At 31.9% G+C, this 22,913-nt stretch overlaps 1 protein-coding gene across 1 annotated transcript in view; it reads right to left on the reverse strand.

Annotated features, from left to right (window-relative positions):
• Positions 1 to 1,263: 1,263 nt before the first annotated feature.
• The window catches only part of GABRG1 (gamma-aminobutyric acid type A receptor gamma1 subunit), an 87,989-nt gene continuing 66,339 nt past the window's right edge, over positions 1,264 to 22,913 (reverse strand). The window contains exons 6-9 of the mRNA XM_003898641.4: positions 22,121 to 22,258; positions 21,852 to 22,004; positions 17,262 to 17,476; positions 1,264 to 6,611 (exon numbers count right to left, since the gene is read on the reverse strand). Coding sequence (XP_003898690.1) covers positions 6,345 to 6,611; positions 17,262 to 17,476; positions 21,852 to 22,004; positions 22,121 to 22,258 — 773 coding nt within the window. The 3' untranslated portion in view covers positions 1,264 to 6,344. The remainder of the gene's footprint in view (positions 6,612 to 17,261; positions 17,477 to 21,851; positions 22,005 to 22,120; positions 22,259 to 22,913) is intronic.

A 22,913-nucleotide genomic window follows, 5' to 3' on the forward strand; every position in this document is an offset into this window, starting at 1 on the left:
AAGGTGATTGTGTGCCATTAGTCACTGCTATGGCCATAGTTTGCCAATATCTTTCTTTAAAAGTGAGTTCTCTATATTTTGAGTGAATATCAGGAGTAATTTTTAAGAACAGATCTAGTATATGTTGAAAATGTTTCAGCTGAAATGAAATCCACTTTAGAAATAAAGGATGAAAAGAGCATGCTACTATGCTGTTACTGAATAATATAGTGTTTTATGCTTTAGGCAAATAGAGTGGTCTGTTTTTCAGGTCTTTGCTTCTCTTTTGTGAAGGAAAGATGTTCTAGTGTTGGAATAAGTGCAGTCACTCTACCATCAGAGTCCTTCCATGTAAATGAAAGAGAAGGTCTTTACGGCTACAGGTACCTAAATCTAATTTTAGGTTACAGGTATATGAGCTTGGAGAATGTGTCCACTATACTGAGTCTTGGTCTTTTCACCTGTTAAATAGTGTTCTCTGCTTTGAAAACTAAGTTATTAATATATAATGCATTTGTAGTTCCAGACGTACAGCAGGTACTGCAGAAACAGCTGTCATCCCCTGCCTTCTTCAGTGTTATGAAAATAACATATCTGTTATTTTGGACCTGAGAGAAGAATCACAAACTTTTAAAAAATATTGTACTGTGGCAACAGGGAAGGGAGAACTAGGAGGATGAAGCAGAAAATATCTTATCTCTTGATTTTCTGACTTTTAATTTTCTTTCAGTAACTGTTCCTTCAAGTGGAATAGAGTTTTTTATAACATGGGATAGTTGGAATGATCTAGATATTCATCCCAACTAACATATATTGCTCTCACTGACACACCTACTGAAGAATACCTGGTCGTTGAAATCAGAGTAAAATCACAAATAGCTAGAATAATCCAGACATTCATAGGGCAGTGAAAATCATGCATAAGCTTCAATTATCTTTACCTAAGATTTTCAACTTAAATTCCTTTTCAAAAGTCTCAGTCAAGAAGAAACTTTTTAAGGCTCTTAACTGAAAAACAAATGTGAAATTACATGGATCAGAAATTAACTTCAATACGAAAGCTATGATCACATACTCTGAAACAGTGAAGGGATATATCTGTATGAAAGCTACCCAGAAAGACACAATTTAAGAGAATGTGACTCTTTATTTATAACAAGTTACTGTTATGTTTTTGTACTATGGATCATGAGAGTAAAGAACACTGAAAAATTGAGACACCTTTGCCACAAAATTACAAATGTTCCTCAAAACAATGAGGCAGTAGCAGAATAACAGAAGCCATTATAATCACAAGCCATAAAACTTTATTATACGAAGTGACTACACGCACTTAATGGATGCAAATAAGTGTTATTACAGTGAAGGATTGAAAACCAAACTATTTCCATTTAGGTAAATCACATCTTAAAAGTCCACTAATTAGCCCTTTTTGCTTAACTGCATTTCAGTTATCACAGCCTTTACTATTCACACACTCAAAGGGTCCAGGTATGGTTTATTGTCCAACAACAACAATTCTTTTATTTATTCTGACAGAAATATTTCAGAAATTGTTTGAGGATGAGAAATCAACTTTCTGGATTTGTCTACACACAGTAGACTATTTCTACCTGCAATTATCTTGTTCTCTTTGTCCATATATATATATATATATATATTTCTCAGTTAGAAAACTGGAAGAGGTTATTTGAATAGAAAACCGTTTTAGTGAGGAACATTTTTAAAAAATAAGAATCTAGACAGATCACTTATTATTTACATTTCAGATTATTCTTCTTCATCTTTTTTGTGTGGAAAAGATAAATCAATAGGAAAAATAAGCCTTTGATCAAAATGGAACAGGAAACAAGATTGTATGGCATCCAGAATTTCCTTGTGGTGTCTTTGTGCCTATCTCCATGCAAACAAGTGTCTACTACTGGATCCCTTCCACCCAATACACCATGTCTCTCAGTTATGTTGTCTATTAGTCAAAGCTTAATATCTGCCACTTTTCTTTCTATTTGGGGCTATCATCCCCTGTCTCCTCTGAAGACTTCTGTCATGAGAGTACTGATTTCATCCTCATATTAGCCACTATAAGCCTATATTCTTAACTGGCTTGTTATATTCCAAATGATCACACACAAATAAGATGAAACTTCTGCAGAAATTTTAATACTGTCTCTTTTGTACTCAAGTATCTCTGTGAACTTTTTATGACTTTATAATTTCCCCTAGTCTTCTGAAGTCCACATTTATACTTCTCAGTTTACTGTTCTAACCTAACCTTTCATTGTCTCTAAATGAATCTTAACTTCCAATTACAATAGGATTTTCATTTGTGCCCATGCTTCTGTTTCTTTTTTCAAGCTGTTTACCCAATTGGAAATTGTGATCTCTGTCCCGCTCGCCTATTAATTAAATCCCCAACTCCCATCTCTGAACACATATCTTCCACAAAACCTTCCCAGAGTTATCCTCCCTTCCTTAAATTGTACAACTAATCCTCTCATCTTTCTGACTACATTATATGTTCCTTGAAAGTTTATCTTTATATTCCCTTTTGTATTTAGAACAGTACTTTGTACACAGAAAGTGCTGTATAAATATTTGAATGAGGTTACCTCACTTCCGAAATGCAAACACAAAAAGTCAGAGCTGACCTTACATTAGCTAGAGCAATGTGGTCAATAGTGTTTGAAAACTCCATTTGGAAAGTCCTTGATAAAGATTTGGTGATGGTTTTTGTAACTGTATAGAAGCCTGGCAAGATCTCCCTAGCAGTAAAAAGCAATATAGAATGACCAACAGAAATGCCAATACCAAGTATGTCTGGCCATCATACGGTATAGCACGGAGAAGCTGAATCAATTTGATGATGTGAAGAAAACTAGGTAGGTCAGAAATAAATGTTTCTAATGAGACAAACAGTAAAGCCTTAAGAGTCTACTGGGTAACTTAAATCCCAGTGCTAAAACCAGCGAAATAATTTCAAATGTAGTATTTTGCTATAGGAAATTTTGCAAGAGTAAAAATAGGCACTGGTATAGAACTTTGAAAATATTATGCATGTACTTATTCATTTTGTTATACATTTACTTAAATACTGGTTGTTTATTTCAATCTACTAAAATCATCTTATTTAAAGCTCCTCTCTTGTGAAATCAAAGTATTTTGTTTATTTTTCACAAATTTTAACCTGGAACATAATTTCACATTTATAACTATGGGGCCCTTGGTGTGAGAGAACTGTAGCCCATTATTTTTGATGCTGAATTGGTATGAATGCAGATTTCAATTTTATTCTTGTTCTTGAGACAAAAACGTTGTCTATTTTATGATGATATAGTAATGCCAGAATATAGAAACACAAATAAAAAAAATCCTTATGATTGCCTTCATATGTATACACATTTATTGTGCTTTAATTTAAAGTTGATCAATTTTAAAAACTTATTAATGAAATATGTCTTTAACTTAAAATGCCTCCAATGAATTGTGTAATTCTCACTTATATCAAAACTTTAGACTTACCGGGAAATTTTTCCCTGACCCTGCTAAATTCTCAAGTATTTTATGTACTTTTTACTTTTTTTTAGAACTTACTTGGGTTTACAAAAATTAATTTCAAATAAGCCTAATTTTGTCCATGGAATTCAAAGATGAATAAAATGTTACCCTGTCATCATAAATCCAAAAGAATCAAACTATGCCAATCACATTTTCCCCTCTCAGAATTTCTAGATCCTGGTCACATATTTAGAGGTTAGGTTTATATGAACAAACAATTTTACAAATGATCCTATTTCTTGTGCTCCAGGTATCATTCCCAGTTCTTTATATCTACTTTTGGGGTCTAAAAGTAAAAACATTTAAAGCATCCAGGAAATTCAAGTTCCAATTAATTCAAGAAATTATTATTTAACTCCCCAGAGAAAAGAGGAAGATTTTTTAAAACTTATTTCTCAAGGTGGTGAAACTTATACTTGGAAGAGAGGAACAGGAAATGAACTGAATCAGCTTTGAAAAAAAAAAAGCTGTATTTGATCTCTTGAAAAAGAAGTCTAAATGTAGTTTTACCTTTTTATTCTTATTTTTAGAAATAATAACATTTGTACACCATTCTTTCTGATCACACATTTAAATGAAACAGATCAAAGTACCACTTGCTTTGAAAACAAAGTGCTTTCTTGATGGTATATACAAGGAAAGGCATCTTTACAAATTTTATTTCCACTTGTAAATATTATCAACATTTAAAACCAAGTTAATGAAACACCAATGAGAAAATCAAAGCTATTTTTTTTATATTACATAGAGTTGCGGTTCTGAAGGCAAAACTATTTATATCAAGCACTTTTAAGTATTTTAAAATATAGTCATGCTCAGATACACTTGAAAGAGTCCCAAAATCAAAACTGTCTCATGATAATGAGTAAGCTATAGCTTCAAACATGAAAATAGCCACACAATATTTTAGTAAAGTACTTTATTCTTTATGAGTACTTTATTTTTTATTTATCCTTAAATGAATGCTCACTTTAAAAACATCCATCAGTACTCAATGTTATTAAAATGAATGTATGGATAATCTGTAAATGAATATATAGATGGCCAAAGTTTAATTTGGCGGTTCATTCAAGAAAAAGCAGGGTCAGTGGATATTGGGCATTACCATTTGATTCATGCTTATTTTTTTTTTCAGAAGTTTATGAGCAAGTGAAAAAAATTAGAGTTAGCTGAGAACACACAGTAAACTATAAATAAATAAATAAATAATTTAAAAACTATATATTTCCAATACATGTGTATAATCATGCCAGACATTCACTAACCATGTAGCAGAATTATAACATTAAAAACTAGAGTGACAATTGCAGAGGTGACAGGTTCCCTCTCAAACCTTAAGTAAGATAGGCTGTGATCATAAAACTCTTCATCATGATCATTGGTCTTGGCAACAGAAACAACATTTAAAGGTTATTTCCAAGCAAAACCTGTTTGTTCTCCAGAAATTTATGTGATAAATCTTATAAACAATTGATATGTCAAGCTACTTACAGGATTATAATGATTGAAGCCTAAATTTAACTCTCTGTTTAACAAAAGAGGCATTTTTAAAACTATTAACTGATAGATTTTACATCCAGTGAGACGCTAAGAATTTAGAGAGATCTCACACTCATGTTCATAAAGATGCCTCTAACAAAACTCCCTCTTTAAGATGATTTTGAGGCTGCCCCCAGTTTCTAGAAAAAAAGAATATTATAATAATGTATAATGTAGTTGCAAAACTGACAGGGTCCAAAACTTTGGAGCTGGAAGAAGCAATATGTAATGCAGGCCTAAAACTGTTTTCTGAATATTACTAGTCTAAAAACAATGCTAATAGCACATATTTAAGATTTTGTCCTCAATATGACCTGCAACTCAGTTTTCCAGTTAATAATTTTTTAACCACATGAGTAAATACAAGCACCGTTCCTCAATATTTTTATTTTAGGGACTGCAACACTTTCATAAAACATAAAGAAAAGAAAATTTCTCTCTGCATTTAATTTGCATTAATTTGCATTTGCAGATTTTAATATTTCATTGTTAACCTCGTTATACATTATAAATGCTATGAAGCAGAGAATAAAATGGTTAGATTTTACCTGAATTTTTTCATCTTACATTCTTAAAAAATGACTGGTGGCTTCTTTCCAAGTTTGCAAATCACCAAAGTAAATGTAACTGGAGTTCTGTTTAATATTGTGCCAGAAAATGGACTGGACTAAAAGACAGGTAAAAGTTGACATTTTCATAAGTCTTCTGCAATTGATAGGTTAAAAATAAATCAATTTCTTCTTGGGAATACAATATCTTGGAAGCAAATCCAAGAAAACTATGGCTTTATGTTATCAACTAACTGTATTTCAGGCAGGGCAAGCAAAGGAAAAGCAAGAAAAAACAAATTAACAGTCTTTTTTCTGGCAAAAAAGTTGCTACATAAATATTAGTCATTAGTCTCACATTACAAAACAATTATAGTTTATATTTAAACAAAATATGTATTAAAATAATTCCATCTTTAAAACATGAATCATAGAACTTAAACATTCAAAATTATAACAACATAGAAGTAAATTAAAGAAAATTTAAATAAAAATAGGTGAGTATTTTAATCTACTGCATTTTGCAACTAATCAGTTTCACGTAAATTAGCCTGAAACCTGCTACTTTATTTACTTCTGAAGGCCTTAAAATAGTTACAATACTACTCACATTTTAACCATTGTTTTCTCTGCATTTTAAATTTAAACTTCAAGTTACTGAAGGACAAAAGATTCTATTGAATTTAGTCAAACTTCTTTTGACTTTTGCTTATGAAGTAGATTTTATAAGTAAAGATAGCCAACCCAATAAACCAAGTTGAACAAGGCAAAAGCTGTTGGGAAAAATATTCTAGAATAAGAGTCAATTTTGGCAATGCGTATATGTATCCTTCCTTCCCTCCAAGATCCTGTTCTGCAGTCTTCAAAGCAACAGAAGAAGCTGGCACAATCTTTGCCCTCCAAACACTGATACCCATAATCTTCTTCTTGTGGCACAGAAATACTATTCATTGGAATCAGAGTGGATCCAGGATGGAGACCGGGAGTCATCTGGTCAAAATAATAAATGAATGTTTGACACCAAAAAAGTAGCATAAGGAAAGATCAATTTGCTCCCTTAACGCAAACTCTGGGAGACTGATAGGTAATGAAAATAATCTTGATTTCAAAAAATCCAGTATTTTCAATTATAACAAGTTTTATATTATAATTTGCTTTGTAACAGAACATTTGCTACATTCTAGTATGCAGAAATGAAACACCTCTGAAAAATAAAATATATTTTTATACCTTTAGAAAGTTGACCGACCAACATTTACCTTGGATCTGATTCTAAAATAAAAATGAACCGTATATTCTAGTTTACATTAAAACATTAACACTGCTATACACGTCTTTTTTTTTTTTTTGCTATTATATATTATTTGTTTTCTTGAATAAAAATGAGAATAAGTAGCAAAGAAAACATTTTGATAATGCAAAAGGTTTGTGAAGATATGAATGGACAAAAAAAAGTTATGGGGTTTGTGATGGGTAAGCACAAGGCACCATATTTGGGAAAGAGGATGTATAGTAATTAAAAGCTCAGACTTGGGAACAATTGGAGTTCAAATTCTGCTCATTCTACCAATGTAGCTGTCTTCACAGCTAGAATTATATTTGCACCTAATTTCTGTGACAGTTATGATAAGTAAATTTCATGGCTTATGTAAAATGATCAATGCTTCATCATGCTCAGTAATAACAGTTACTATTATTAACAGCTTTATTTGGAACATGTTAAATTTTTATAATACTTGATTTTGAATAATACTTAAATAATTAAAGAGTGAAAGTATTATTCTTTGACTTATATGTTTTCTTCTGTACAAAAGTGGCATTAAAAATATTGTAGGTTTGCTTGATTGTTAAATTGGATGATGGACATAAAACACTAAGTAAAATACTTGAAACATAGCAAGTAATCACCTGCCAGTAGGTAACAACATTACTGTTGTAGTTGTTACTGTTTATTCCTGATGAGGCTATATCACAATTAATTATAAAATTCATGCTAAGATAAACATACAAACAATAATAATAGCAACAACAAAAAAGTCCTAGACCACATAAAAATGTTATTGGAAAAAAATTAATGACTCCTTTAATAAGCTGGCAAGTAATATATGAATATTTCAGCTTTAGTAATTCTTCATTTTTCAGAACTCAACATATTTTGAGGGTTATCTTAAGATGTGAATCTTACACTTACTGTATTCAGCAATTTCACTATCTAAACACTAAATACAGTGCCAATTTTATAAAAATTGTTTTAACCGGATCTTACATCTTTTCTCATGCAAATGTGAGTTACATGCTCTCATCCTAAATTTTGAAATAGTCAGGTCAACAAAATTAAATATTTTCTGAAAAACATTTTTACATTTATATACAAAAGTTTAAAATTTCTTACAATGTGAACCTATATTCATGTCCATTTTATTTCTAAAAAGAAACATAGAATCCAAGTCACCAAATATTAAAAATCCAGTAGATGCAAAAGGAAGCAAATATTCACATCTAGTGATATTTTTAAAAGATTAAAACATCATGCAGGTCATAATATTCGTATTAGAGACAAATGTGCACCTTAAGGATAAGGAGAAATGCCCTAAACACAAATAAGTTCATGATTAAACTTGCTTAGCTATATCATAAAGAGCAGAGGCAGTATCTTATTAAATGTTAATGACAGATCTTTTGTGGATGGAACTTGGGGATAGTTGACTACATCCCTAAGTTTTAATGGAGCACTAAAATCATGTAGAAAAAAAAAAAGGCCAGGGGGGAGAGATGAATTGGTACCTATTTCCTTGTCACTTGATACTTGAATAGTATTGGCTCTTATGCTAATCAGAATGAAAATTAATTTTAAAAAATTGTTAGGAGGCAATTTTAAGATTATGTGGTAGAAAACACATTCCATATATGAAACAGCATTATCATAAATGGAAATATTGTGTTTTTCAGAGGATATTAGTTTTTCATGAGAGAAATTATGACATTTTTAAATGCACTAAAATGAAGAAAAACTGCAAGTGGTTTGTTTAAAAAAAGAACTAATCTCTGGTGAGCAGTGTCATGGAGAGTTCTATTGCAAATACATTTTAAATTGGCAGTTTTCTAGATTTTTGCTGCCTCCACCCCCATCCCCTCAAAATTCAAGTTCACGAATTGAAATAAACTACACATCAATGAACGATGAAAGTAAACAGAAATGGACATATAAATGCTGAGAAAAATAGCCAAAAATCTAACACAATATCAATAAAACAAAATATTGATGAAACCTAGATTTCTGACCTTTAAAACACTGAGAAATTAATCAGAAAAATATATACATTCCAAGTCTTATTTATCTGAAATACAACTATGCCACCCATCTTTTAATTTCTCAAGTATAGACTTGCTTTCCCCCAAAAACATTAAAAAATTATAAATATTAAAAGATAATTAAATTTAAAATTAAAAAATAAACACTAAAAAATAATAAATCAGTTAAAGCAATTTAAAAAGTAACAACATACTTGAATGGAATATTCTACTTTAAATAAGTTTTTAAAATATACTTTTAAAAAATTTCAAAAATTACTAAGAATATAGCTTAGCTTGCTATTTTGAGAAATTCATCCTATTTCCACTATTAAGGATATATCTTAAAGCACCAAAATATACTAATATCAAACAAATGCGAAGTGATAAATCAGTATTTACATACAATTACTTATGCCATCTGCTAATTATTATACCATCTGCTAAAATTACTAAATATTAGTAATATGAATAGCAAATATTATTTGATGATTATATTATTATGAAAGACTGACTATATAATATTACTAATTTCCCATTTAAAATACTGCACGTGAAAATGCCAAACTAAGCACTGTTTATTCCTCCTTCACAAAATCCTGTTTAAGTTGGATGTTCAAAAATTATAGATTATACCATTAACATTAAAAAATCAACAGGAGAAGGCTGGGCGCATTGGCTCACATCTGTAATCCCAGCACTCTGGGAGGCCGAGGCGGGCAGATTTCTTGAACCCAGGAGTTTGAGACCAGCCTGGGCACCATGGCAAAACCCTGTATCTACAAAAAGAGGAAACAAAAGAAATTTAGCTGGGTGTAGTTGCATGTATTTGCAATCCCAGCTATTTGGGAGGCTGAGGTGGGAGGATGGCTTGATCTCAAGAGGATGAGGGTGTAGTGAGCTGTGATTGCACCACTGCATTCCAGCCTGGGTGATGGAGTGAAACTTTGTCTTAAAAAAAAAGAAAAAAATTCCAGGAGGTGAAACTTGGTGATGAGGAGCTGCCAATCAGCATTTAGAATTTCTGATAAATTTCTGAAGTACAAAAAGCAGACGGAAATAGGCCAATGGATAAAGCAGACCAAAAGAAGACACATCTCACAAAGGCTCAGTAAATGAAAACATGACTGTGAAATCTACTCTTCCCATCAAAATGTCAGAGACTCTTAATACAAGGAAGGAAGAATGGGAGTAATGAATAGGATGGAAAACATGGTGTTAGCTAAATGTCCACCTCCAAATCAGCTGCACTCCTTTGAACTATAGCTCACCTACTGTGCATGTAGAGAATAAAGATGACGATGGTTGGCATTCACTCAGTCTAAACTGTATAACTTCTAAAAATGAGAAGAACCTTCCACTATCCCAGGAGAAAGGTTAGGGCTCTTGATGTTGGAACTGGAATGTCCTAGTATTGTGCCATCATCTTATTATTTAGAATGTATATGTGTATATTTGGAAGGAATCAGATGTCATGCCCCACAAACACATGTATGAAAGTAAAATCCAATGGCTACAAACTTGACAGTTACATACCAAACTTACTGGGCCTATTTGAGGAGCAATCATGAAGACGTTTTGAGGTAAGTGAACAATACAAAGGAAAAAAGTGAAAATGAACAGCCGGAATTACTGATTCTAATATTTTAATAAATATGAGAATATATATCTAGTTAGTCCACTCAGAACTACTTGAGGAAGTAATACATCCACTTAAGGAAAAATGAACAAAAAACAGTTAGAAAATAAGACCTCTCTGAAATTCATGAAGTTATTGTAAATTTTTAATAAGCTAAAAATTTTAAAATGAAATATTGAAAAAAACTGCTTATAGTATGGAAAAATGGCTTAAGATATGATAAAAAGAAAATCTGGAATATATGCTGAACCTAGGAAGTCTAAAATCTAACTACCAGTAGTTTCCAAGGAGAAAATAGAATTAAATTGGAATGAAGAATTGATAACATTCTCAAAAATAACACATAAGAACATTAAGTAATGAGGAAATGAAAGAGGTCAAAACACAGAAAATATATGAATCCTTAAGAATTTTTTTACACTGTAAAAAACGCGATGAAGAAAATTTTCAGGTAAGAAAAGAAAAAATTTTATCTGTAAAGAATAATAAAATTGGCACTACAATTAATCACAATAATGAATTCAGAAGTAGAGATTTAAATATATTATTTAAAGTTTTAAAATTAATCAAGTGCCAGACTAATTTTTTGTATTTCTGTAGAGATGGGTTTCACCATGTTGGCCAGGATGGACTCAATCTCCTGACCCTGTGGTCTGCCCACCTTGGCCTCCCAAAGTGCTGGGATTAGAGGAGTGAGCCACCGTGCCAAGTCAGTAACTATTAATAGCAAGTTAAAATACTGAGAAGGTAATTATCACAAGAATGTGAAAACAGAAATGGTTACAATGTAGTTGCTTCTGAGATTTGGTACAAAATGTTCTAGGTAGAATATTTTCTTTATTTGTACATTTATGAATTGTTCTATTTGTTTATTAGTTTCAACCATGCTCCACTATTACTGTTAAAATTAATTTTTTTAAATGGGAATTTTACTCAATGATTAATCTGGTCCTTTTCGGCTGTAATAGTCTATGATGTTTTAAATAGAAATATAAATATTAAAGAGTGTTCTTTGGAAGCCAAGGTAGAAAAAAGAGCTGTTGGTGGTGGTATCTATACACTTCAGGGAAGCATCATGTGGCCATTGTCACAACCGGTACTAAATGATTATTCTATCTATTGAAAACATCCCACTATGCACCCACTCTTTACAATTGTTTAAGTAACCTTCTTGCTGTATTTCACATTTCAGCAATATGACATAATCCTTCCTGGGAGCCTTGCCAAATATTATTATAAGAAAGAGTCTTTATAAGTTGTGAAACTGTGGATTGATACAGCTTTTCATTATTTTAGTACTCTGAGAGGTAGACAAATGTTTATTCAATAGGCATGCACTGACTGAAATGAAAATCTTCTCTGCTGAAAAGGAGCTGTGGGTGAGGACTGTGGTATGGGGCAGGGCCAGGGGGACCCAAACACTTGCTATGCATTATTTTCATCCCAATCTTGATTTCAGCTTTTAGTATTATATTACTTCTGGAACAATTGCAATAGTCTTCAAATTTATCTCCCTGCCTCTTTTGTCATCCAAGTATATACTGTATACTACTTCTAATTATCCTCTGAAAACATACATAGAAATATACCATCCTGCTTAAAAACGTGTATAACTTGCCAGTGCTAACAAGACAAAATGTAAATTCTTAGCATGGCTTTAAAGATTTTGTAGAACCTGGCCGTAAACCACTCTTCTATCCTCAACATAGGTTATTTTCTTTCCTAAGATTCCTATTTTCAAGACAAAGATTACCCAATAGCACTTTCTGTGATGAAAATGTTCTACATCTATACTCTTCAATATGATAGCCATAAGTCACATGTGGCTACTGAGCACTTGAAATGTGACTAGCGTTACTAAGATACTGAATATTATATTTTGTTTAATTTTAATTAATTTAACCCAACCTATCTATATGTGGTTAGTGGCTATTATATTGGACAACATAGCTTGGGACGTATACTAGTGGACTTTTTTGTTCTCACATGTAAGGCTCAGCCCAGCTGACATAGTTCCCTCTATCTTAAATGTTCTTCCTAATTTGCTATCTTAAAAACTGCAACTATTCTTCAAAAAATTACTTCAGTGAAGCCATACTTTCTCTGGAATTTTCCCTGCCAAACTTCCATTAGCTTACATGCTTTATGAATGAATTATTTACACATGAAATGAAAGGAATCCTCTCCTCTCCACAAGATTCTTTTCAACACTGTGTGCCTGTTCAATGTTTCACAGGCCATATTACATGAAGTCTGAAGACTGCCTGGGATGCTAGGCATAGGCCACATAGGTCTGGCTTTATGATACTTGTCTGTTTCCACAAGAACAGTTCCTTTAAAAATACATTTTATGTTTTTATAAAAAATAAAAAAATAAAAATATTGTTATTTAAAAATAATAAAACATCATATATATATATATATATATATATATTTGTTGTAAAAATACCCTGCTTCTATAAAAGTATGAGACATTATTCATCTAATTGTTAATTCCCTCACAGAGTCTTTGTTTAATTTTGATTTTTATCTTGGACTGTTATTTATATTGCATCTTATTATATTTGTATTTGCGATGTATTTTTTCACAACTGGATGTAATCATCCCTGAAAACAAAGAACACGTTCTCTTTTTTGTCTCCATAGTGTCTTAGCTGGAGAAATAAATTTCTATAATTTCACATCTTAATAAAATCAGGAAACTAAAAATAAGTAAGTTCCTCCTCAAATCGCTATAGTAGAACTGTGAAGTAGGTGCAACATGGTTTTCTGAGATTTCTGATAGCCTATGGGCTGAATATTCAAGTTTCAACATAAACTACTCTTCAATTGACAATGGCTGGTTTATTACTAGTGCCTTTCTGTGGCCTTTATCTCTTGCATAAAATGTCTTGATTCCATAGTTCAACATATTTAAGTTAACTTTTTAGATTTTCTTGAAAATAAATGTTGACACAAATACACCTGAATTACATACTTACCAATTAGTAATAAAAATATATATTGGATGGGCGTATGAAACAATCCAAAATGTCATTGACATGTACAATAAAATAGAAGGAAGAAAAATATGATAACAGAATAGAGAAGGAAGAAAGGAAGAAAGAAAGGAAGGAAGGAAGACAAGAAGGTAGGAAAGAAGGGAAGAAAAGGGAAGGAAGAAAGGAAAGGCAAGGAAGGAAAAATAGAAAGCGAGCATAACAGACAAATGAAAGAAAGAATGAGAGAGAGAGAGCAAGAGAGAGCGAGCAAGCTGGTTCAATATTTCATGTGGAGAGTAAGTTTAAAAGGGTGTTTATCAATTTATATTTTAGGGTGTTCATTGAAGGTAAAAAATCGATTTTGTTCAAGTATTATCTCTTCCAAAGAAAAAAATCTGAACATTCTGAGATTCTCCATTAAGCAGTCAACAAGATGTCAGGAAAAGGATTTTAATTTTGCTTAATAACAGACATGTTGACCTTTCAACAGCTCTCTAGCCAAAATATTGCATCCCAGCCTGACTATAGCCCTAAACAATTTTTTTAAAAAAAGAGAAAATGCTGGATTTTAAACTACTCTGAATTTTATTTTTTGTGTGTGTCATAAACTGTAGCTTTTATTTTTTTTATTTTTTTATTTTTATTTTTATTTTTTATTTTTTTTACTTTTGAAATCAATTTATACAAACATTATTTAAATAGATTATTAAGCCTACAAGTGTACACAAGGTTCAAATGAGGTCACAGAAAGTCAGTAAAATTGCTGATGTTTTCTTGTTTTCTTACATTAAAAGAGTTTTTTTTCCAGTTATATGTGACATTCAGTCTTTGAGGATTAGAGACAAGACTGTACACATTTTTTAAAAAAATTATTATTATTATACTTTAAGTTCTAGGGTACATGTGCATAACGTGCAGGGTTGTTACATATGTATACTTGTGCCATGTTGGTGTGCTGCACCCATCAACTCGTCAGCACCCATCAATTCGTCATTTACATCAGTTATAACTCCCAATGCAATCCCTCCCCTCTCCCCCCTCCCCATGATAGGCCCCGGTGTGTGATGTTCCCCTTCCCGAGAGTTCTAGGGTACATGTGCACAACATGCAGGTTTGTTACATATGTATACTTGTGCCATGTTGGTGTGCTGCACCCACCAACTCGTCAGCACCCATCAACTCGTCATTTACATCAGGTATAACACCCAATGCCATCCCTCCCCTCTTCCCCCTCCCCATAATAGGGCCCAGTGTGTGATGTCCTTTGTAGGGACAGGGATGCAGTTGGAAACCATCATTCTCAGCAAACTATCACAAGAACAGAACACCAAACACCACATGTTCTCACTCATAGGTGGGAATTGAACAATGAGATCACTTGGACTCTGGAAGGGGAACATTATACTCTGAATTTTAATAAAGAAAATGGGGATATTAAAGAAAAGACAAAGAGGAAGAGAGAGAGAAAGCAGGGAAGGAGGGGGTGAAGTCACAAACATTTAACACAAGCTTAATGGCAAGATGCTACAACATCTTGCAACCAAAGAAAAATGTGGATTCCAGAAGCTCTTAAATAGAGAATTTGAGACAACAGCAAACAGAATTGCCTATTCCTTCTAAAAGTACATTCTGATTTACCTGATTAGCAAGACCATATGGCTGTACACTGAACCATGCAAGGAGTCAGATTTGATTACTGATCCTGGTTTTTCACTCAAAATATCGTTTAGGACTTAAAGAGCTCATAAAGCACATAACTGAACAAAGAAAAGAGACTATCAAACTTCATTATGAATGGCAATAAATAAAATATTTTGGGTACTCAAGTAGTCAATTATAATATGTCAATTTAACTGTTGCTATTTGCCATTTAGTAATTCAATATTATCATTTGATTTTTGTTCTTTAGCTTTCCATAATTAGTAGTTTGCGACCTGGGCTTGATGCTAAATTTGAAAGACTTAACATATGGATTAAAAAAAAAACTATTCTAGAGCAATTACTAGATTATGGAAGTCCTTAATGAATAGTTGATGAATAACTGAATAGCATCATAAGTTTAAAGTCTACACTAGAATAATCCAGCTCTCTTGAGTACATGTGCCATTGGAACTGTGGCTGAGTGTACATGATCTGCAGTCAAACTGATTAGCTACTGTCCTAGAGTAGCCATGTTTTGGTTGTGTCCCTCAGTAATATAATAGTAGTACCTAAATTATTTATTCTTAGAATTAAATTAGAGAATGGATGTGAGATTGTACATTGCCTGGCCTCTATCTTAGTTATTTTTATTCTAAACATTTCCATTCAAAATTTCCAGAAATAAAACTTTCAAGGCAATAATCCAACATAGATGTAGATGAGTGAATGATAAAATGGAAAATCCAGAGAAGATGCATAGCTTTCATGAAAGGAAAATAGTAGAAAGCATTCATTTTTCTTTATCTGAAAATTTAACAATAGATATTACAGTTGACTTCTGATTTGTCCATTCGGGAGACAAAACATCCTATGAACAAAAATGACGTGAAGTTGATGGAATCATGGGCTAATTCTACAATGCAAATTATCAAATTTATGAAAGCTAGCAATGTGCTCTGCTTTCTTGGAATATTGTGGGTTTCTGAAAGAAAAATACACCAGGCTTATCTCTTGGAATATAACATGAAAAGTAAAACATAAATTAAAAGTATAGTAGAGTTTTATAAAGAAACCAATGAAAAAAGATTAGGGAAAAATGCATTGACTCCTAGAACTTAAAAAGCTAGATAATAGGGAAAATTCATTATATATATTAAGGGAGGCTTACAAGCTTGCCACTAATGCCTGGCTATTTGATCCATTTCTCACTTATTTGAATATTTTGAAACAAATCTTTGAAAGAATTTACTGAAATTAAATGTTTTCTTGTTAATTTTAGAAAAATAAATGTCTACTTTTCTAAGCCCTATGAGAACAGGATATATAAAGGAAGGGTCACAAGCTTGAGCTCTGGTCTGTGTCTTGGATCGTTCGCTTACTAAGGCTGTTCTTGTGCAAATCATTGAACCTCTACTTAGAGGGTTGCTCTAAGCATACATGAAATCATGCATGTAAAATGCTCTGCAGAGTGTCAGGAACATTCAACATGTGTTAGATATTACTTTCATGTTGCTATAATTGATAATATAAAGCATAATCATAGTCAATAATTCCATACATTAGTATATTAGAATCAGTAGAATCCATTTTAACAAATTAAACTTGATGTAATATAAGTTAAGATAATCATTGGATTGAGATGGGAGATTAAAATAGTACAAATATACAAAAACAAAAAAAGAACGTTGTGATCATGACTTTTAAAAACAGCTGGATACTACCATTAAAGAGGAATCTTCATCACTAAAAGTAAGGTAAGTTTGTTAGAAATGCAAATCCTAACACAAAAATCGAATCAAAGGGAAATCACAAATAATGTTTGAGGTACAAAGAATCTACCACTGTGGGAAAATTTAGGCCATAATGAGCCACTCTGTACACAGGGGATCCAATGGGAGATATTTAAAAAACATAAATACACTTTTTTTGGTGAGCAATGTTAGGTATTCCAGTTTCATCTTAACTTTATTTGTCTTTGGTTATGGGTCTCAAGTGTCCCTATTTCTGTAAACAAACACATAAATATTCAAAAGAGTATCTCTAAGTAAGTCAAGGTTTATAAAATAGAAATTTTTCTTTTTAACATACCGAGGCTTTATTTTTTAGCTTTCTGTCTTTAGTAGCAGTCTTTCCTTTTTTGTTGCTGGTAAAATAATGCAAGGTTCCATATTCCATCAAGGCTGCAAAAACAAAAATGAAACAAACAGAAACAAAGAGATCCATCGCAGTCACATAAGAAACCTTAGGTAAAGACTTCCTGGCAATTGTACTCAGGGTTGTCATAGTCAGAACTGTAGTGATACCTATGGAGAGAGGAAACAAAATAGGAAATGAAAAATAATAGACCACATTTATTATTCCATCTGATTTGGCAATTTTGTGAGTGAAATTAAACAATGGAAAAAAATACGATAACTAGTAATTTACAGAAATAATTATTGGTAGCCATAGCTACATTGTGTCCAATGTGCTCTTTGTTTCTGTGAGTTCTAATCATTTAAATTACTGCGGAGTACAAGTTGACTCCCAATATCCTTTCTTCCCTTCCTTCATTGTAATAGAATATCAAATATTTAGCTGGCATGTGGTTGCCCAAAACAACTTTATTTGCCATCTCTCTGCAGCTGAGTGTGGCCACAGGCTGAGATCTAGTCAAAGGGAACCAAGTCAAGAATGTAAGCAACACACAATATCCTAAAAACAGCATTAAAGAGACAAGGAATGTCTTTCTTTCCTTCTCATTGCCTTCTGCTGGAATACAATCGCCAGACCAACCGCACTATCTGAAAACATTAGATAATATTGGGAATTAAAATGACACACAATACAGGAGAAAGCTAGAAGGAGCCTGAATTTCTCATACTGTAATGCATTGTATCACCTTGAAATACCTACCCTTAGACTTCACATAAGCAACAGATATTCTTCTATCTAATTGAAGTGACAGTGACTTGGCATTTCCCACCATACATATGCAGTCAAAATTAATCCAAACTAACATAGCTTTTTGTTATATAATAACTTGAGTTAAACCTACTTTTTAATCTCAATGTTTAAGTGAGGAATACTGGCACAGTTATATCAAGGGAATACTGCTTTGAAAGCACAGAGTAAATCCTTTTATTTTTGAGAAGTCAGCATGTATAATTGGGATTTCCCCCAGGACCCCAACCCTGCATGTGTATCCTTGAAGGGATCTGTTTCTCATCAGTCTTCGTGTGGTTCTTACCACTATTAATCTTAGGTCTCCTAAATTACAGATGCACATGCTATATTTCTTTTAGCCTAAACTTCCATAATCCTCATTCTTTTTCGCAGCAAATATGGTCCCATGAGCAGAATTGTTTACTCTCTTAAAAGTACTAAATGTAATGCTAAATGCGTCTTAATTTGACCAATATTTATAGAGTGGCAACGTCTATGATGAAAAGTAAATCAAAAACAGCTGCAGCAACAGTCTCTTTGGTATAGTGAAGGCAATAACCACCTCTTCCCCTAATGTCTCCACTGAAACATACCCTAACAATTCTACTCACAAGCCTGTCGTTTCACTTTTATAATTTCTTAGGATTGGAGAAAATATTAAAGTCGATACAGTTGTGATGAATTTGGAATTACGAGACAAATTTAGGTTTAATCTCTGACTCTTCTACCTATTAGCTCTCTGATCTTAACAGTTTTTCAACTCCTTTGTGCCTCTCATTAAAAAAACAAACACACACACACAGTAATATCTTGCTTTGTACTTGTAGCAAATATACACAAAAGATACTTAATTTAATTATTTGTCTATTTTTAAATTTCCAAATATACAAAGCCATTATCAGTTATATTATTTTTATTAATTTTTAATTTACTTCCTTTTTTGTTAGAAAATATACTCTGAAAATTTTAGTGTTTTGAATTTTAGTAATATCTTGTTTAATGATCCATATGCACTTGAAAATATTGTGTGCTCTGAAGTTAGGTGTAGTAACCTATAAATATCAATCAGGTAATGTATTTATGATAATTTCAAAGTTTCTATCTCCTAATTAACTTTTTCTTGTAATTCTAACAATGAATGAGAAAACACTAATGATTGCAGATTTGCTTATTTTTCCCACTATTCCTTACAGCTTTTACTTCAATTATTTTGAAACTAAATATATATTTTAAAGGCTTTGTTATGGAAAAGGCTTAAAAAATAACATATACAAGTCTTCCTTTCCCTCATCTCCCACACAAGCTTATTAAATCACATTGTTACCATCATCAGCCCAAATAGGTTTCCAAAGTGTTTCTTGCCTCCACAATTATGTCTCCTATCTAAAAAGTCTTAAATCCAAAGCATGGTTTCATGTTATTATCCATGACTGCAATAAATTTTACTTTATTAAGTTTCTGTTACATTCTTTTTTAATAAGGCAAACAAAACTAAGCAGAACTTTGCATTCAGACATTTATTTAATTTAGTAATTATTATCACTGCCATTACCTTGAGAAGAACATGGTAGATTTTCTATGAAAATATTTCTGAGTCCATTAGAATAAAAAACATTTAGGATATTAACAGGATATTGAGAAAACATTTTGGATATCATTGTTATTTTCTCCATGGCTTCCCCTACTCAAGATACTACAATAGTCTCCCATCACATTTGAAATAAAATTTAAAGTCCTTAAAATGGCCGACAAAAATTTACATGATCAAACTATTGGCCACTTCTCCAAATTCATTTTCTGTGACTATTCATTCAGCTCCAACCATATTTGTCATCTTTCTGAACCCCAAAGCATGGCATAGCAGGAAGATCTGGCTTCAAAACCATACAGTTCCCACTGCCTGGAATATCTTTCTGCCCAATATCCACCAGGCGAGCACCACACTTCTTTGGGTCACTGCTCAAATGCCACATCATCAGAGGTATCTTGCAAGACTCCACAATATAAAATAGCAAATATCACATCACCAACACTCTGTCATTTTCTAAACATTGATTTTGCTATCTCTTCACGGCCTTCATGACTCACTAAAATTTTATTGTATGCCTTTTATATTTGAACATTACCTGTTTTCTCTACTAAAATGTAAACATCATAAACATGAACTTTTTAAAGTTTTTTCACTGTTAACACTGCAGCACCAAAAACATTGCTTGCTTTACAGAAAGCATTTGATATATTTTAGTAAAATGCAAGGTTGAGTTCATTGAGTTCAGGAAATTGTCCTTCAGTGATATGTGTGTGTATTTATATTTAAAGCAATTGTAATTCTCTATCTTAGGGTCCACAATTACAAAAGATATTTGCTAAGTTACATCTGGCTGTGATTATCTTTACAATTGATGTGCTAATATTGAATAAAAATAAATTTATGCAAAAATGACTTCACAGTTGGTTCTTCTCTTCATGACACTCTAGCATATAGTTTCATACAAACCCAGTGGTATAAATAATCCATTCAAGTTCTCTTTGAGAAACTTCCAAAGTGTTATGCATAGTGATTATACTAATTTACATTCCCAGAAAAATATGGAAATAGAAACAAAAATACTCTGTTTAAGTTATACTTATAGTAGCATACAAAGAACCTAAAATAATTTATACAACTTAGAATATAAAATAATTGTAAACAATGAAAGGAAACAAAATTAAGGTATGAATGGATTTTGTCCACTAGCTATTTCAATACCCCTGTTTAGATGCCCAAGAGAACTTCATTTTCAAGTATAGACCCATGTGCCTCAAGCATTGTTGTTGCCACTTTTATGTGACCTGCATTTTATTGTATTTATTAGATGGAATCATTTATGAGCTATCATAGAAACCACATAAAAACTTCTTTGTGGTTAAAAACAGAAACCGTCTCACCTTTCTTTACATATTTTTAAGACACAATTATGAGCAGTGCGATTCATGTGTCTTTCACTGATTTGGCGGGTGAGTCAATTGATTAATAAGTTTTCTTCATGTATCAATACCTGATTGCAGGTTATCTTTTTCTTTTAAAGAACTGTATCATAATTAGTCACTTATTTTGTTATATGATTTGATTATTACAATAGATTGCTACAGAAAAAGAGTGAAAGTCTATTTTGTCAAGTATTAATCACAATTACCCTGTTAATCAATGTTATTGTACAGGCAACTCTCAAGCATTCACAGAATAAGTACACACTTTATACACGACAGAAGCCATGGAAGCCAGGGAGCTTCTTGTTCCTTTCAGCTACTTGCCCTTTGGAACAACTGACTTCATTAGCAATGTTATAAAACAGGTTATTTTAAAGCCATCCACACACCCCAGCAAATAAAACAATGGTTATTAGTGACTCAGCTATAACATAAAATAAAATCTTGATGAAAAGTGATAGAAAAACTCAACCAAAATAAGATTTAGAAATTATGTATGATTTTAATGTATTAATTCTTGTTACGTATCTATGCTTCCTTTGGTCTTCATTAGCAGAAAAAAGAAGGAATTTTCTGAAATTTCAAGTTCTTTACAATTCCATTTTCTACTTTTCTTTTTTTACATATCTCTTTCAACATGGTATTGTCCTTTAGTTTCTGTCAATTTTTTTCCTGACTGTATTCTAGAAGAATATATTTAATAAATGTGACTATAAACTTTTATTACATCAAAATGATTTTTTAAAGTTCTATGATATTGTAGCATAATATTATGTGTCATACCCAGTGATGTTCTTGCAGGCACTGCATCTTTATTGATCCAAAAAGACACCCAAGAAAGAACAACTGTCAGAATGCATGGAATGTAGGTCTGAATAGTGAAATATCCCATTCTTCTGCTCAGGTCAAAAAAAATTGTCATAATAACATAATCCCCTGGAAGAAAAAAAATGTTTTATTTTGGCCATATAATATAAATCCCAATCCATATATTTAAAATAAAAAATGTCATTTAATAGTAGCATCATTCACTATTTGAGTATTCTCTTTACCAGAGATTGTGTGAGAGATTTCAGTTGAGTTTCTCAATCCTACAAATGCAAACTGATATAATCTCCAATATTTAGGGTCAGCCACTTCTACGGAGGGCTTTTTCCACTTATACTCAATTTCATTTTTAGGGTATCCATCTATAGAAAAAAAAATACATAGATTAGTAAGATCCAAATTTGATACCATTACAATACCAACATTATCCAAAGGTAAATTCTTGCAACTTTTTCCTCCTTTTTTTAATTATAAGATATGCCAAACATAGAACATTTGAATACAATAAATATTAATAAGCAGAGTTTAATGACTTATCATACATGGATCAAATAATGATAACCCATGTAATCTACTTAAATTAAGAAATAGAAACTTGCTAACACATAGAAAACTCCATATGTCCACCCCAAAATAGTACTCCCTCTACAATCTAGAGGTAATAACTATCCTGATTTCTGCAATGATTGTTTCTTTTTAATGTAGATTTTTCATATGCATCTCTGAAAAGTATAGGATAGTTTGGGTTACTTTGAATTTTATTTGGTCATTGCCATACCTAAGGCATTCTTTTGCATATTATTTTTTCTTCTTTTTCCTCATGCTACCTTGTCTAAGAATGTCTTTTTTAATATATCGTGATAGTCATCAATGTTGTATGTAGCTAAATTTCTTCCATTGTAAAAACACACCAAAATTTATCCATTATACTGTTTTAGACATTTGTGATATTTTCTGTTGGCTATAACCAACATTGCTACTAGTAATATTATTATACATGCCTCCCCAAACGTGTAT

The sequence above is a fragment of the Papio anubis genome, chromosome 3 (genome assembly GCF_008728515.1).
Source record: "Papio anubis isolate 15944 chromosome 3, Panubis1.0, whole genome shotgun sequence".
In the NCBI taxonomy this organism is placed as follows: domain Eukaryota; kingdom Metazoa; phylum Chordata; class Mammalia; order Primates; family Cercopithecidae; genus Papio; species Papio anubis.